The sequence below is a fragment of the Grammomys surdaster genome, unplaced genomic scaffold (assembly GCF_004785775.1).
Source record: "Grammomys surdaster isolate TR1022 unplaced genomic scaffold, NIH_TR_1.0 125974, whole genome shotgun sequence".
NCBI lineage: Eukaryota > Metazoa > Chordata > Mammalia > Rodentia > Muridae > Grammomys > Grammomys surdaster.
This window is the reverse complement of record NW_021620791.1, coordinates 1,351,871-1,368,630: the sequence shown is the minus strand read 5'-3', so window position 1 is coordinate 1,368,630 and position 16,760 is coordinate 1,351,871. Positions and strand designations below refer to the sequence as shown.

Here is a 16,760-nt window from a genome sequence, read left to right as displayed (position 1 = left end):
TTCAGTCACAGCCGACTGTGTCCAGGCATTTTTATTAGGGCAAGTGTGAATGTGTTTGGTAACTCTCACTTGCAAGTATGAACAGTGAGGTGCCTGTCTAAGTGGGCCGTTCCCGGGGTCTGGTCACAATATGCCACCACAATGGGGGCAAGTCACCTTCCTTTCTGGCAGGAGGCAAAGCTTCAGTCATAATACCATCAGGTGGTGTTTCCTCCTGCAGCTGCTTAACCTAGAAGGGGACAAGGAAGGAACCATTACAAAAGGAATCTCCACAGGAAGACCCGTGTGCATAGTCAGATGGCAGCCTGGGATGTCTCCTATCACCCTGAGTCAGCATCAGGAAATGTTTATTTCATATAAACCTGTACCATTTCTACGCCTGAGTCTACAAAGCGGAACAACTCTTCTCTCAGAAGAGTCTTTTTTTTTTTTTTTTTTAAGTCTGTATCTTTTATGGAGCTGAGTTGACTGGCATGGAACTAGACCAGGCTGGCATCTGAACTCCTTGGTCGTCCTGCCTTGCCCTTCCCCATGGTGTCATCACAGGTGAGCCAGGTGACTGTTCTTACTTCTAGCATAGCAAAGCTGAACATTCTACGTGTCTCTTACTCCTTCAGCAAAGCCACAAGTCTTTCTAATTCCTTTTGTCATGGTCTCCCGCTGGTCCCCAGGAAAACACTTGTCGCTCAGCTCAGATGTATTAGAGAAGCAACTGAACAAGTTCAGTGAGCAAAGTAGACTCCGCCCTGCCTGATGTTGCCCCACCCTGCCTGATGCTGCCCCGCCCTGCCTGATGCTGCCCAACAAGATTCTCAACATCACTGTCCTAATGGGAAAGGACTAAAAGCAAAAGCTCACCACACAACACTGAATAACATCCAGGAGCTGAAATCAAAGAGAGAAGGGAGGAACTCAGGAGTCCTCAGTGGTCACTGGCAGAACAAGCCTGCTGCCCACCACGAAAGTCTATCTTAAGCCTCAATATGCTGTAATACTTCTTACAAAACATGACATCCCTCGGCCACAGAGGCCTTTCTACTCCACTTTGGCTAAAGTCTTCGAATACCAACATCCTGGACTTTATCTCCCAGAACCAGAACAACTTTCAAAATGATGAATTGAGAGACCAGTATCTAGTTCCTGCTGCCTGCCCACCCATCTGCATAAACTCCCTCAGAGACTCTGAGGAAACTGATCTCTCCTGACCTGAAGTTCTCTGCATCAGACTGGCTCAACTGCCTTTTAAAATTCAGTTTAGACCCTGTCATGACCTTTGCCTTTGAAACACTGTAAGTCTCCTGTTGTTTTGTCTTATTTTTCCAGACAGGGTTTCTTTGTGTAGCCTTGGCTGTTCAGGAACTCACTTTGTAGACCAGGCTGGCTTTGAACTCACAGAGATCCACCTGCCTCTGGCTCCCGAGTGAGTGCTGGGATTAAAGGTGTGTGTTACCATTTCCTGGCTCTGTAGTTCTCCTACTTGGCTGGAGAAACGGCTCAATGAGCAACCTGGGCCTGACAGGTCAGTATAGCTAAGGAGAAAATACTAGACGAACCAATGTCTAATCTATCAATTCCCCAGTGTAGAGTGGGCCATCACTGTCCCTTGGCAAGCTTACTGTCCCATGTCCTCCCCACCCGCCATACCCACTTCCCTCGGCTGTCCTCACAGGATCCTGAAAAAGCAGAAGCTGTTACAAAGAGGTCTCATCCTCAAACCCTTTAACCTGAATGCATTTGCATACATGTATCTACAAAGTAATGAAGAACCTTTTCTAGTTTCCTCTCAAGGATCTCAGTGGTTTCTACAATTTTAAATACAACCGAAAACTTAACAAATTTCCATTTCTAGACCAGACTCCTATACTCGAAGTTGTCACGTGAATGTCTACTTCACAGAGGCCAGGTTCTCAAGCTGCACTCTTCTGAAGGTTTGATTATCCCCGACACCTGGGACTTCCCTCTGCCTTCACCAGTCTTCCCTACCTGGACACCAGCACTCAACTGCAGACAGTTTAGAACTTGGAAACCACTGATTTCTCCATGTCTCTCGCATTAGGGACAGCTAATGAAGGTCCCTCCACGGGACATTCTGCCTGTCCATGTCCCTTCCACAGCTACTGTAGCACTCTGGGCCACACAACCTTTTCACTAAAACTATCACACAAATCCTAAACTGGACTCCTGCTTGCTCCTGGCTTCTTCAACATACCACCCACGCTATGACAAGAGCTGCTAAGGCCTAACTCTGAACATCTAAGCTGAATGAAGAGTGCCTGGGCTCTGGGGCAGGGAAAGGACAGGGAGTTTTATAGAACAGGAAGAGGAGGTGGAGGGGAAGGAGGGAAAAGAAAATTAGAGATCAGAGAGGTTCGAAATGCACTAGAGATAACGTAACTGGAAGATGGCCAATGTGAAATTGAACACAGTGAGAAACTAAAAGTCGAGCTAAGAAGCTAGCGTAACCGTCATGGCTGGACTGTGGACCTCAGCCCGCAGAGGCAAACTCCATCCCCTCGCTGACCAAGCAAATGCTATGGTGCACGGTCAAAAGACGCACCTCCCGGTCCCAGCTCTCCATCCTCAGTTTCTTCCACTGCTCTCTCTTGGAAAAGTAATCAGGATACACTGCTTTCTCAGAAGGATGCCAGTAATCTAAGCACCATTCTGGAACCTGCCAAAAGAGAAAAGCATGTGTTATTCCACAGGCTAACTATAAATAGCATGGACAAGGCCTGCTCAGGAGACAGAAGACAAAACTCAAGGGGCTGCTATCAGTTATCAGCTGGTTCAGTTGGTCAAGTTACTTTTGGTAAGGTTTGCTTACCAAACTCAACCATGAGAACCTGAGTACAGAGTCCCAGAGCCCATGGAAAAGCAGGCATGGGGATGAGCACTTGTGATCCCAGTGATGGGCCAGAGAAGACTTCTAAAGGCATCCCTGGCCACCCAGCCTAGCCACAAAAAAAAAAGGGGGGGGGGCAGGTTCAGTAGAGACCTCATCTCAAGAAATAATGAGCAACTGAGGAAGAGCCCTATAACTGAACTTGATCTTGGCCTCTACCAGTACCTCCACCAACACTAACACATTCATGTATCATACACCACATATTCGTATATATTAGTGTATGCGTCTATTTAAAACAGTTACTATCCGACTGTTTCTGACTGTAAGCCATGAATAGAGGAGGGCAAGCAGAGACCAGAGGTAAGAGAGAATGCCTTAAAGAGCCATGTAGCTGAAACATTAAAGGCAGTCCAAGAGAGCTGGTGCCCCTCCTCTCCGGCTTGCATCTACTGAACACCAAGGGTTATGGAAACACTACCTGAGTATCAGCAATGCTCAGCACCAGTCCAAACTGGCTGACTTTAAGTTCCCCAGATGAGCTATGTACCAAATCCTTTAGCACTGTACTTTGCCAAAAGAACACTGCAAAACCTTACAGCTGAATTCATGAAAAGAGTTCAGCCTGTCAGGGGAAATTTAGCCACGGCTCAAATGGCACATGGTATATAAGGTGGAGGTTTGGGACCAGGGACAAGGCTGGTGTCCTGTAAAGCAGCTGCCATGTACTCTTCGCCTACCTTGTAGCACTCATATCTCTCATAGGAAGTGCCCCCAGGAGAGTCTGGGAAGATATACGGCTGAGGATGCTGATTCTGCCAGAATTCTTCTTCTGCCTCCCTCAGCAGCTGGGTAGCTCTCACCATATCCTTCTCATTCTTATGTTCTTCAAAGCGGGCTCTCATCAAGCAAGCAAAGTACCGGTATTTGTCCCTGAAATCGAAATGGTTGTGGCCATCAGAAGAGTGATCTACTTGGCTGGGCAGCACTCTTATCAGTGCATCCCAGATGAGCACCTTTGTGGCACCTCACCAACTTCAGGTCACCGTGAGCACTTCCTCTACGTCCCTCCGAACAGCAACAGACGCTGTACTGGCACAGCTGAGCCACTTCCCTCGCATCAGTAACGGACGCAATGCATTAAGTACAGCCTAGCTATTTTCCTCTCTCCTCCAAGGATTTCCACCGGAAAGGAAAAGGTGACAACTTCTGCAGGTCCATTCGATATGCACTTACTGACAACTACCACTCACTGACAGTACCACTACTCATCCTCTGCTAGGTCATCCGGACATCTCCAGACTTTGGCACAGCATCTAGCAGAAGATGGGAAGCCCTGTGGTAGTTGTCAGACAAAACCTAAGCAAACGAAACAAAATACCCATCCAGAGACGGAGCCTCTCTAGATTACGGCGAAACTAGCTGTATATAGTCTGGGGTACGTTACTTAACATAAAGGCTGGCATTCACATCCCATGAGCTAAAAATACAAAAGCACACTTCACAAAACGGTTGGCGAATTTCAAGTGCTCCGTTGATACAACAGGCATTACACCAGAAAATGATTTACAAAAAGCAGTGTCCAATAAGGTCTGATGCATGAGGATGTGTGTTAGAGGCAGAAGGGAAACTAGGAAATCCTTGAGGTTAAGTCTAGACTACTGAACTGCTAGTAATGTCATTAGCTGGGACAGAGAATTTGAGAATACAATCAGTGTGAGGAAGTGAAAAAAAAAAAGCTTGGTTTTAAAGAATTTGGATGAACTCAGTTTAGCAAATAGCAGATGACCTCATAGACAACTGGAAATACAGCTAATTCACGTACCAACACTGAGGACATCCATGGGAGACACAGCACCTAAGACAGAGCCTCAGGTGGAACCAGAGAATGTCCTAGAAGACAAATGAGGGCTAGGAGACATGGCTCAGTAGTTAAAGTACCATGCAAGCATTAGGATGGATTTTGGAGTCCCAAAACCCACGTAAACTGGACATGGGAACTCATCAGTGGTCCCAGTGCTCCTCCTCAGGATGACAGGATGTGACAGAGTCCCACAAGTTGACAGGCCAGCTGGCCTGGCAGACCAGCAGTGCACTGTCCCAACAAGGAGGAAGGCAAGGACTGACACTTTAGACTGTCACACATGCGATATCCACACTGGTTTTTTGTTTGTTTGTTTGTTTTGCTTTGTTTTAAGGGAACCGATTCGGACAAGGACTAAGAAAAGATATCAGCTTTTAAATGTCAGTGCTGTCATAGTAGTTTGATTATTCCATGAATATGAGCCCTAATATTTCCAGCTGTATGCATTACCTGAATTCTTGAAGGCTTAACCTCTTTAGTAACACTGATAATTCTGTTATTTATGATCTATCACTTTCCCCGTTAATCCATGGGGACTGCAGCTTAAAAAGAGGATTAACTGCTATTTACTTGCCATCCAGAACGGAAGCGGAATTGCAAATTCTATTAAACAAGTAAGAAAAACTTAGGAAAGAAGCTAACAATTGTACAACGTTGTACACTGCACCTGCTTGCATAACAAGGAGGTGTAACCACAAACTTGCATTCTAGGGTTTGGGGTTACCCTCTGCAGGTCTTGCGGGGCTACTTGATTTTCCACCGTTTTCTTGGAAGTCCTTCATGTGGGATTAAGTTTTAGGATAAGAATGTGGTGGTCCGAGCCGGGCGGTGGTGGCGCACGCCTTTAATCCCAGCACTTGGGAGGCAGAGGCAGGCGGATTTCTGAGTTCGAGGCCAGCCTGGTCTACAGAGTGAGTTCCAGGACAGCCAGGGCTACACAGAGAAACCCTGTCTCGAAAAACCTTTAAAAAAAAAAAAAAAAAAAAAAGAATGTGGTGGTCTGGGATTTACACATCTTGGGTTGTAACTGCACCTTCCATTTCTTTTAGGTCATGAAAGTCTACATGTTTTAACACTATATTGTTATTTGTAAAAAGGATATTTTTGGGTAGCGTGAAACTCATTATGTAATGGAGAATCTATCTCTGTCTCCCCCCAATATATGCCACAATATGAGACTTAACACGAAGACTAGTAACAATGGTTAAAGGAATAAAATTATGTAGGAGGTGAAATAGACGTGACAGTAATGAGAAGGGTCGATCCGATAAAGCCAAATAGAGAAAAGCCGATGGTAAGCGGGAAAGAGAATACAGTTTTTGCGACAGAAACCTAAATTTTAATCTTGACTTGGCCACGCAGAAGCTGAACAATCTCGGGCAAGTCAATCCTGGGCTTGCTTATCTGTAAAATAAGACTAAAATAGTCACTAGTATCTGAGTTACTTTGCAAACTAAGGACAATGGACAAACTACTGTTAAGGTTAGGGACGACAGAGTCATATAAACATTGGCGTTAGATCCATGACAATGACAGTCCTAGGTATTTTTTATTTCTTCATGCAACCTTCTACGCTGCATTCGGGTCGCGCCCCACACAATCATCTGCGTCAGATCAAGAAGCAGAGAGGATAGCATCAGGACCCAGGTTCAAGGGCGGGCTCCCTTCACTGTGTTCCCAAGTCCTTGATCAGCCCGGTCCACAGGGCCTCTCGGCTTCCGTCCCCGAGCCCCGGGTCCCCTCTCCCCACCTGTGGATACACCATGACTCGAGGTGGCGCAGCGCGCGCTTATAGAGTCGCAGCACCTTCTGCCGGTGGGTCAGGTAGGCCGGGGGAGCGGAGAACGCCATTGCGCCCCGCTAACCTTCAGCGGCCGCCGCAGGGGCTGCCGGGAACCCGGAAGCGGGCGGTTGCGAGGCGGAGCCGGAAGGATGAGCGTGCTCTAAGCCACTTCCGCTTTTTCCTGGGAGGAGCCTGCCGCGCTGTCATGAGTCTCTTCAAGTTCGTGGGTAAGGGCTAGTTTTCCTTGGCCGTGGGCCTTGCTGGCTGTCCTGGGCCCCCTCTTCGCGGCTTGACCTTTCCAGGGTACGGAAGATGCCCGGAGGCCTCGAGTGCTGGCAATGATTGATTGCTCGAGAATGGTTTCCCGAGTATATATTCATTATGAGAATTCATGTGCTATGCATAATTGTAACTTGTGCTTTTTTTTTTTTTTGGTCTCCCACCACTCAAAAAAAAAATTAAAAGAAAAGAAAGCACCACCCCTAAGCTAATTGCTATTCTTCTGTCTTTCGTGAACCCTCCCTCTTCTTCATGGCCGACCGGACAATACCTTCAAGGTATCTGTTCACTCAGACATCCCTTCATATCATAGACAACGCTGGGAGGCTTGGCATTGAGTCCTAGAAATGTGGCCAAGTCCTGCTCACAGGCTATCTAGACATAAACGGGAATCCACAGACGGGAGAAGGTGGCAAATTGTGTTCCCTGCCAAGTTCCACGATCCATCCAACAGCTGGAGAGTGCAGCAAGGATTCAAAATGATACTTAGGAAAACTTGGGGGACACTGTAAGAGGTAGGGCTGGGAGGATAACTTGGAACCCAAAAGTCTCGATTACTTAAATTTCACTCTGTATGGAGTGGAGTTTCAATGCAGGCTTCTCAGCAAAGCTTTGAGTGCCAGTTATATGGAAAGAATCTTGCCTTCTGGGATGCCGGTGTGAGTAATCTCAGCATGAACGTTGTCTTTGTGGAGTTTCCAGCTACTTAAGGGTGGGAAGTGACAGGGAGGAGGTTACCTTGATAGTTGTTTTGTAGATTTTGTGGCACTTAAGGGGAAACATGGAAATATTTCGGATTTTGCAACAGGGAAAAGAATAGAAAAAGAGATGTGGAACGGTTGTGCACAGCATTTAGCATTGACTGTTCATGTCTGCTTGTGGAAAATAAACACCCAAAGACGACGGGTTAAGAGATAGCTGTAGGTGGGAAGGCCATCCCGGTCTATTGGATTAGGTCCATTCGCGAATTAAAGGACATCCAAATGGAGACATCATCCAAGCACTTAGAAGGTTATACAGTAAAACCTGAGATAGCTTAAGCAATATATTTTCCCAAGGCACTGTAATTAAAGTTGGAGCTGTGAGTAATCTGTGAGTTAGTTTTCATACTAAAGAGGTAAGTCCTACGACCAGGCAAAGCAAATGTGAGGAGGATGTTAGCAACAACAACAAAAAAAACCTCTGTGAGAAAGCCTGAAGTGAAGATTAGGTGTTCTGGGGTCCGGACATGATGTGCTAGGAAGTGGTGTGTCCTGGAGAGGCCACAAGAGCCCTCCGTCCTCACCTCATACTGTGTCTGGACCTGTTACTGGTTGTTAGAGTCTAGGCTGGGTGTTTCCAGGTTCTTGATCTCTTATCCAAAGAACTAAAGAGAAGAGCTCACACAGATTTACAAAAGAAGCAAGGAAACTTTATTTTGTGAGAGATAATATAAAAGAGTAAAGCTTCATAGTTTTTTTTTACTTGCAATGTTATAATAAAATTTAAAATATAGTTAATGTTGATTTGAGTGTGTAGTAGAGAAAGCAGTTTTTGGTTTTTTTTTTTCCATTGTCTTACATCTTGTTATTTGAAAGCAGCCTTAGCATTTAAAAAAAATCAGTGTGTTCATGCTCCAATAAAGTTTTATGGACATTGACTATTAAACTTAAAAAAATAGTTGATTTATTTTATCCACGTGGGAGTTGGTATGTGTGCAGATACCTGTGAAGGCCAGGAGAGGGAGCCAGATCCCCTCAAGCTCTTAGAGTCATGGCAATTGTGAGCCATCTGATACGGATACTGGAACCAAACCTGGGCCCTCTGGAGAAGCAGCTAGTACTGCTGAACCATCTTTCCAGCCTTGAATTGTTGTTGTTGTTGTTGTTGTTGTTTTAATAATTTTCACAGGTAGAGAAATATTCTGTTGATTTTTAAAAACAATTTTAGAATGTTCAACCATTATCAGTATAGGGACTAACAAAATAGGCAATAAAGCCAAGTAAGGCAGTGCATACCTGTAACTTCAGCACTTAGGGCCAGAGGCAGAGGCAGAGGCTGCATGATGAGGCCCCATGTCACAGTAACAGCATTAGCAAGAGGGCAGACAGCGGCTGCAGGAAGGAGGTCTGGCTCCTCTGCGTGGCATCCTTTTGTTGATAGTTTATGTATTTTTTGGCACTGACTTGCTGAAGATACTGGGCTGCTTGTCTGACCTTTTGGATTTGTCTTTTTGCTCAACAGTGGTGCGAGTCCCTTGTTCTCTAATTATTGAGAATTCCTAACCTTGAAATTATACCAAAAGGATAACAGAGCCCAACGCCATTTTAAATCCCTTGTTTACAGTCTCTCTGTGTTCCTAAATCATAGGTGACAGTCCCTTGACATGATTGACTAAGCCCAAACAGTTTGCAGGTACTGTTTTCGGTCAGAGAGCAACAGAACAAACACTTTCCTACTTTGTTTGGTTTTGAAAAATAAACTGATTCCATTAGTTTTTTTTATTAACGACAGACATTTTTAAACAATAATGAAGTGGAGATATTCCTGTCCTATATAGCAGGACTTACTAGTGTCTGACCCCTTCTATCAGAAGGACATAGTGACTGCCAGTGTTACTGTGTTTGTCTCTCAGTCCTTCTCACTTGGTTTCCTACTTCTCAAGATATTCACATCTTTGACTGACCTAGCTAAAAGTTGTTTTTTTATATATACTATTTATTTGCTTTTGAGTTTACTTGCCAATAAGCATACTTTTGATTAAGAATGCTTTTAGTTTACAAGGTACTTGTCATAGATCAGCACATTTTGAAGAAGTGAAATAAATAGGATTTTAGCTGCCTTTAGTTTTAATAGTGGGCATAGCCGCCTGTCTGTAGTTTTGGAGCTTGGAAGGTGGGGCAGAGGATCTCTAGGCTAGTCAAAGTCTAGCCATATGAGCAACTTCAAGGTTCAGTTGAGAAACATTACCTCAATGAATGAAGTGAAAAATAACAGAGGAAGACGCCCCAATATCTCTATTTAGCCTACACATGTGTGTGTATCCATCTGCATACATGTGGGTGAAGATGAGTAATCATTCATGTATGCATACTGCACACATGTACACACCGGGGAAGAGTCAGACCACTTGACTCAGTTGGCTCTTTGATAACACTGTTTTGCATAGGAGCCTTTCGTATTGAAGATTCTAGGACAGCATGTAGAACATCTGGAATTCCATATGTTGTTGGCATGTTACAGTCTTTGTACTGTGCTTGGTAATAGTAATAAATGCCTGTTATAGAGCTTTCGATGTGCAAGTTCCTTTCATCTTCATTCCTGAATTGGAGTTCTATTCCGTTGCCAGAAGGAAGATTCTGCTCATCCACCAAGAAGATAATGGAGGCTGAGCAGGGACCAAGATCGTTCACTGATAGCCACCAGTGGGGAGAATTCTGACTCCAGAGCTCACTTTTGTTCCACCACTGAGTAATTGTAGTCATTTCATTGTATTGTTCTTCCTGAGACTTGTTCATAGATAGAACTCTTTCTAGTCAATTTACTTGAAATTTTCTTTGGCTCCTCTATATCTGTGCTGAGTATTTCCACAGATGTTTCTGGTAGGTGGGCTGGCGAGGAAGTGGCTTCTATCTGAGAGCATTTTCTGTGGGAGACTTGGAGAAGGTCTTAGAGGAAACTGGTGTGATTCACACCGAGTGGAGGGACAGAAGTCTTTTGCCATTAAACTTGGTAAGGTGGTAAGGTGAGGCCGTGAAGAGGCTGTTGTTAGTTTGTCTATCAAGGGGATGGTGGTCCTAATCATGCCAGAAAGAAGCAGGGTGAGCACTGTGAGTCAAGATGCCTGTGGGAAAGGGAAGAATGGGTGGCTGAGCACTAGCACTCAAGGTATACCAGGACTGGATCCTCAGCTTGAAATACACTGTGTCTAGTCTAGAACCAGTAGACATCTCAGAACTCTGAGGAAGTAAGTCATGGGGGTCAGCCTTCTGCCGCCTGCCTCAGGGTAGGTAGTCGCTGCAGAATGTCCGAGAGCTTCTCTGTCCAGGGTTGAGACAAGGCTGTTCCGAAGCCGAGCCTGCAATTCATTTTCGGTTCCCTTTTCACTTAGAGTTGAGTTGTTTATGGGTTTCACTTGCTTTAGGTTCTATTATGTTTGGAAAGTTCTGACCACTTTGCTGATGATAGACTTCCTTGAAGAGACTGGAGCCTGACTGCCCTTGAAGTAACCGATTGACTTGGTCCCAACATTGAGTTCTTGCTTCAGATATCCAGTTAAGTGAAAATCCTCACCCTGGTGTCTGTCACCCTCAGTTCCTCATTCCCTACCCTCAGTATTCCTGTCAGGAAGGATGTGTCAAGTTGACTTTAGTTAGAATCCTTCCTTATACCTCCTGGACATCTTAGAAACTTACCAAGGATCCTTACCGTTCCCTGGCTCTTAATTCTCCCCTTAGCCTTGTTTTGGGGTTTGAGCCTGATCTCTCACTGCTCTACTGCAGTACCCTCATTACAGCCAGGTGTGGTGGCCATGCCTCCAACTCCAGCTCTGGAACACCCAGGCAAGATCCCGCCAAGTTTGAGGCTAGCCTGGTCTGAGTAGTGAGTCCACTACTACTGAGTAGTGAGTCTTAAAAATCAAACTTAAGCAAAATAAAACCCTCTCATTGCAATAATCTCTTTGAAATAAAGGTCCCTTGATATCTTTAACAGGTGTCACAAATAAATACCATAATAAATTTATCTTAATGAAATTTTACAGATTGTTAAAAAGTGGAAGGAGCTGGAAAAGACTAAAGTGATCTAGGCACGTTTGTCTGTTGGGTGGTGACTGGTGACCACAGTCCAAACCCTTGCAAAATTACTCAGGCAGAAAGGTGTCTAGCCCCCCTGCTTCTTTCTCAGTTTGTCTCCTTTATCTAATTTTCTTGCTGTATTTGAAGAAAAACTAGGTGACTTCTTGTAAGCACCAGTATTCCACAAAGCTGTTGTACTTGTGATGCGGATGTGTTTGGTGGTCTTTGTCTCATAGTAGTCCTCCTAGGCTACCACCTCATCCGTCTCTGTTGCTATGCACAAAGATTTGGAATTATCTGCAGTGCGTGTGTTTTCTTGCTAGTTCAAATGCCTAGAATTCTCTTCTTCACTACCTCTTGGATTATCCAAATTCCTGTTCACCTCTGAAGGTCTGTCACAATGTTGGACCAGTACATCCCAAGGTGCAGCTTGGCAGAAGCCTCTCCTGTGTGCTCCCATACATGTAGGAGTTATGTGCAGACTGAATGCACCCCACATGCCAGTGTCTATGCTAGGTTCAAGCAATGCAATGATGAAACTGGGGGGATTTCTTGGCTTCATGTTGCTTCCGGTGTAGCTATACATTATATTAGTAGTTTCCATGAATACTGTGCATTCCCATAGGGTAAGGACCAAGTATTATGTATATTTCCTAACATATTTGGAGTATTCTGCATTGTGTAGTTTTTCTTCCTGGTTCAAATGTCTAGTGTAAAAGTAACTTTTACTCACCTGGTGTAATCGTCATCTCAGAGGCTTCCTGCCTCCATCTGCTAACCTAGGCCTGGTCCTGGACACTTCTAGCCTCCAAACAGTCTTGTCTAGGCCTAGAATGTTTCAGCCTCTCAGACTTACTGTTGAATAAGCTCACTCCTTCCTACATCTTTCTGAGCTCTGGTAGGCTGACTCAACTCAGCTGTTCTGGCTCAAACTCCTCTCCAAGCTGAATGATTTGATCTATCTTCTTTCTCTCTAGGTCTCTGACTTTTTGCTCTGCTTGTCCTCAAACTTTGGCAATTTGTTCTAATCCTCTGGCTCCTTCTCATTCTCTCGTTCATTCTGTCTTCACCTGTGTGTGTCTAGCTTGTTCTCTCTTTGCAACCTCTGTACCACTATCCCAGTAAAGCTGTCTCCTGTCCTTTCTGCACTCCCCCTCAAGTAGCTTCCCTTTCCTCTCTCTTCTCCTGAGAGTTGGGCAGATCCTAGTCTGTCAAGGCTTTCTCTGATCCATCACTTTGTTGCCACTCAATTAGACATCACTTTAAACATGGGTGCTTCCTTCTACAAACTAACTTTACCTTCATTGTTTGGGATTAAAGGTGTGCTTTAAGAGAGTGTCTGTATTCTAGCCAGAGGGATTAAAGGTGTGTGCTAAGGCTAAGCCATCACAGCACAACTAGAAACAGATTTTTCCAGTAAACGACACAATCTCAGGGCTCACAGTGTGCTCAAATGTCCTGCAGCAGCCTAGAGTTCTCGCTTTACTATCTCTAGGGTTATCTAAACTCCTGTTCACCTCTCAAGGTCTGTCATAATGTTGGAGCAGCACATCCTGAGGGTCAGCTTGGCATCTGACACACAGCATTTGACAAAGTCAGCCTCCAGGTGTAGTTGGTGACTGAGGAAGTAATTCCCCTCTCTACAGCTCTACTCTCCTCACATCTCAGACCACTGCACACAAGCTTTCGGGAGTTTCCAGATGAGAGACCCTAACTTCTGTTGCTCCCTTCACACCCCAGCTTCCCATATGCCTGCAGGAAATGTCTTCAGTGTAAATCTTGCTCCTTTGAGTAATACTCATCAGGCATCATTGAATCCAGTATTTTTAACATAAGCATGTGCCATAATTGATCTGTCCTTCCTGGCTAAACCCTTTCCTGTGCTTCTCTTTAGTAACTACAAAACCTGTTATTTCCTGAAGAACTGTTCTGTTTCATACCCTGAAGGCTTACTGTCTTAGTTCCTTTTCTATTGCTTCAAACAGGCACCATGACCAAGGCAACTTACAGAAGAAAAAAATTATGGGGTTCACAGTTCCAGAGAGTAAGTCCATGACCATCATGGTGGGAAGCATGACAGCAGGCTACCAGGCATGGAGGCACTGGAGGCATCACCCCATGGCAGACAAGTGGTGGGGTCAGTTCTGCCACACTTGTGCCCTTGGGGTTGGCTCATACACACACACACACACACCACCACCACCACCACCACCACCACCACCACCAGTGCCAGCTCTGCTGTGCTGCCTCTCCTGAGTAAGGGATGGTGGCATAGGCTTTCGAAACCTCAAAACCCACTCCATGATGTACCTCCTCCTCCAAAACCACACCTCCTAATCCCTCCCAGACAATTCCACCAACTGACCCTATAGGGGCCATTCTCATTCATACCACCACACTGGGTGACTCTGACTCATCTTTAACATTCAGCTCTGGATTATTTCTGGGACCCTCTTCTGAGCCAGCTACCAAAGTCTAGTAGAACTTCCTGTGTCCCATAATAACAGTGGTTTTATGTTTTTAGTATTTCGAGAAATTTATGGACAGTTTCATGTGTACATGATATACTTTAATTCGGTTCCCTAATTAACTTTCCTATCCCCCTCATTGTCTCCATAATTGCCTGTGAATGGGTCTGCGCAGTTCACTTCTGATTGTCTAAAGACTCACTTCTGCCACGAGTCTTTAGAGAGCAGAAATCACGTCTTAGTCCTTGTGTCCCACAGGTCTATTGTAGTAGCTGCCAAGAGTCGACCAGCCAGTTGATACTGCTCAGATGAATGACTGGGTGACTGAAAAGCTTGTTTAGAGATAGTTCAAGTAAATTTTGTTTTATTGATTATCTGCTTTTGGTTTTCACAGATATTGGCATCAACCTGACAGATCCCATGTTCAGAGGAATTTACAGGGGAGTGCAGAAGCATCAAGGTGAGTGTCTCTTTTACTAAGGTGACTTCTATGTAGACAAACTCTCTGCTACAAGGTCTTGAAAGCATAATCCACTCTTAAAATTGAAATCTTAGGGCTGCAGAGATGGCTCAGTGGTTAAGAGCACTGACTGCTCTTCTACAGGTCCTGAGTTCAATTCCCAGCAACCACATGGTGGCTCACAACCATCCTAATGGGATCCAGTGCCCTCTTCTGGTGTGTCTGAAGACAGCAACAGTGTACTCATATATATCAAATAAATAAATCTTTTAAAAACAAATTGAAATCTTAAAGAATTCTGTGTAGCTGAGTACGAGTCTAAAAGCACAACACTCAGAAGGTAGAGGAAGGAGGATAGCAAGTTTGAGGCCAGCCTGGGCTACATAGTGAGAAGTTATTTAAAAAAAAAACAAACAAAGCAAAACCCTCGTCATCATATGTCAGATAAAACAGTGAACTAAGTCTGGCAAGCTCTGTTGGCAAACCACTGTTTTGAACAGCAGGCATGGACCCCAACAATGACTTCCTGTGAACATCAACTTATCAAGTTCTTTTTTTTTTTTTTTTTTTTTTTTTTGGTTTTTCGAGACAGGGTTTCTCTGTATAGTCCTGGCTGTCCTGGAACTCACTCTGTAGACCAGGCTGGCCTCGAACTCAGAAATCCGCCTGCCTCTGCCTCCCAAGTGCTGGGATTAAAGGCGTGCGCCACCACTGCCCAGCAACTTATCAAGTTCTTAAGAAACGTTTTCAGGGGCTCTAGATGGCTCAGTGGTTAAGAGGACTTACTGCTCTTACAGTTTAGTTCCCAGCACCCACTTCAACACTGGGCAGCTCACAGCTGCCTACAACCCCAGGTCCAGGTCCAAAGCCTCTGATGCCCTCTTCTGGCTTCTGACAGCATGTGCATTCGTGTGCACATAGCAGCATGTACACACACACACACACTGAGAGAGATAGAGAATTTAAAAAAATCTTTTAGAAAGGAACAAAATATTTTCAGCCAAGGACAAAGTATGGTAGACAAAAGGTGTGCTGTTGTCTCTTCTCCCCCACCCCTACCCCCCCTTCTTCCTTTCTCTTTCCATCTTTGTCTACCTAGAGACCCAGTGTATAGGTTGGACCAGATATTGTAACTTTAAGTGTAAGCTTCACCAGAAGCAAGTGGTTTATCATATCATATAAATTCTTTTTCCTCTCCAGTCCTAAGAATCAGCCCGGGGACTGATGCAATTAGACAAGTGATGCCCCACTGGGCTGTGTCTCCTACACACAAGTTCATTTGTAAGGTCTGCTGGGTTAGCTGAGAGGTGACTAAGCAGGAAATGGTGGCGACACCAAATTTGAAAAGCAGGATGCGTCTGCTTAGATGTGTCTGTGCACACTGCCTTCGAAGAGCGCCTGTGCTCTATACATGCAAACAGGAATGCTGGCCTTATGCTTGAGGTGACAGAGTTCCACACCACAGAGAGCTAAGTCAGAAACCGACCACGCCAAGTTTCTCCACATGGCTTTCCTGAACACAGGAGACAAGAAACACCAATGTTTTCCCAGGTCTCCCTTTAAAACTTACCTCTTATAGTTCATTTAGACAATACAATAAAGTTTTTGTTGAGTAAATTACATTCTGTTTGCATTGCCTTTGTAGTGCTTAGATTTCATGCTTTGCTGTTGCATGTATATATGCATGCGTGTTTGAATATGTGTTTATGACATAAATTATGCAGTAGTCAGTTATCACTACTACTGCAGTTTATATAATCTAGCAAACTTAGTTGCTATACTCAGTATAAGTTAACTAAGTGATTTTTGTCCTTTGAATTCCAATTTTTTATATATATAATTATTATTATATATGTATGTAAGTAGAATTTTGAATTCTATTTTTATTTACTCTGAAACTGAAGTATGAAATTAATAATTGAGTTTTTATATTTTATTTTGCTGCCCATTATGTTTCTGGCCCTAACAGTGGGTTGGGAAGATGGCTCAGTGTAAAGGACTTTCTGTGCAAAGCATCCGGATCCCCAGCGCACATGTTCACGCTAAGAGCAGCAGCATGTGTCTGTAACCCAGTGTATGGCGAGGAAACACGAGGCTCCTGGGGGCTTGCTGGCCAGTCAGTCGTCTGAAGCAGTGAGCTCCAGTGAAAACATCAGTTATCAAACCAGAGAGATTGAGGAGAATACCCAGTGTAGCCCTCTCGCCTACATACGCACAACACACACACAGAGGGGGACACAAGCATGGGCACACACAGGGACACAGACACACACACACACACACACACGC

At 44.7% G+C, this 16,760-nt stretch overlaps 2 protein-coding genes across 9 annotated transcripts in view; one reads left to right on the top strand and one right to left on the bottom strand.

Annotated features, from left to right (window-relative positions):
- On the bottom strand, nt 1-6,597 carry Ndufb9 (NADH:ubiquinone oxidoreductase subunit B9). Its single transcript, XM_028753850.1, has 4 exons — nt 6,457-6,597; nt 3,583-3,775; nt 2,558-2,671; nt 1-229 (listed from the first exon to the last, which is right to left on the bottom strand). The coding sequence occupies exons 1-4, from the start codon at nt 6,555-6,557 to the stop codon at nt 98-100; spliced, it is 540 nt and encodes a 179-aa protein (XP_028609683.1). The 5' UTR covers nt 6,558-6,597; the 3' UTR covers nt 1-97.
- A 59-nt stretch (nt 6,598-6,656) lies between these two features.
- Nucleotides 6,657-16,760, top strand: part of Tatdn1 (TatD DNase domain containing 1) — a 43,273-nt gene continuing 33,169 nt past the window's right edge. For 2 of the 8 annotated variants that reach the window (XM_028753874.1, XM_028753869.1), the window contains exons 1-2: nt 6,663-6,716; nt 14,406-14,471. In XM_028753874.1, the coding sequence (XP_028609707.1) occupies nt 6,695-6,716; nt 14,406-14,471 (88 nt within the window). In that variant the 5' untranslated portion in view covers nt 6,663-6,694. Of the gene's footprint in view, nt 6,717-7,265; nt 7,284-10,096; nt 10,219-10,891; nt 11,023-13,568; nt 13,588-14,405; nt 14,472-16,760 lie in introns of those variants that run through there. The other 6 variants (XM_028753871.1, XM_028753872.1, XM_028753876.1 and 3 more) reach the window with 6 other exon arrangements.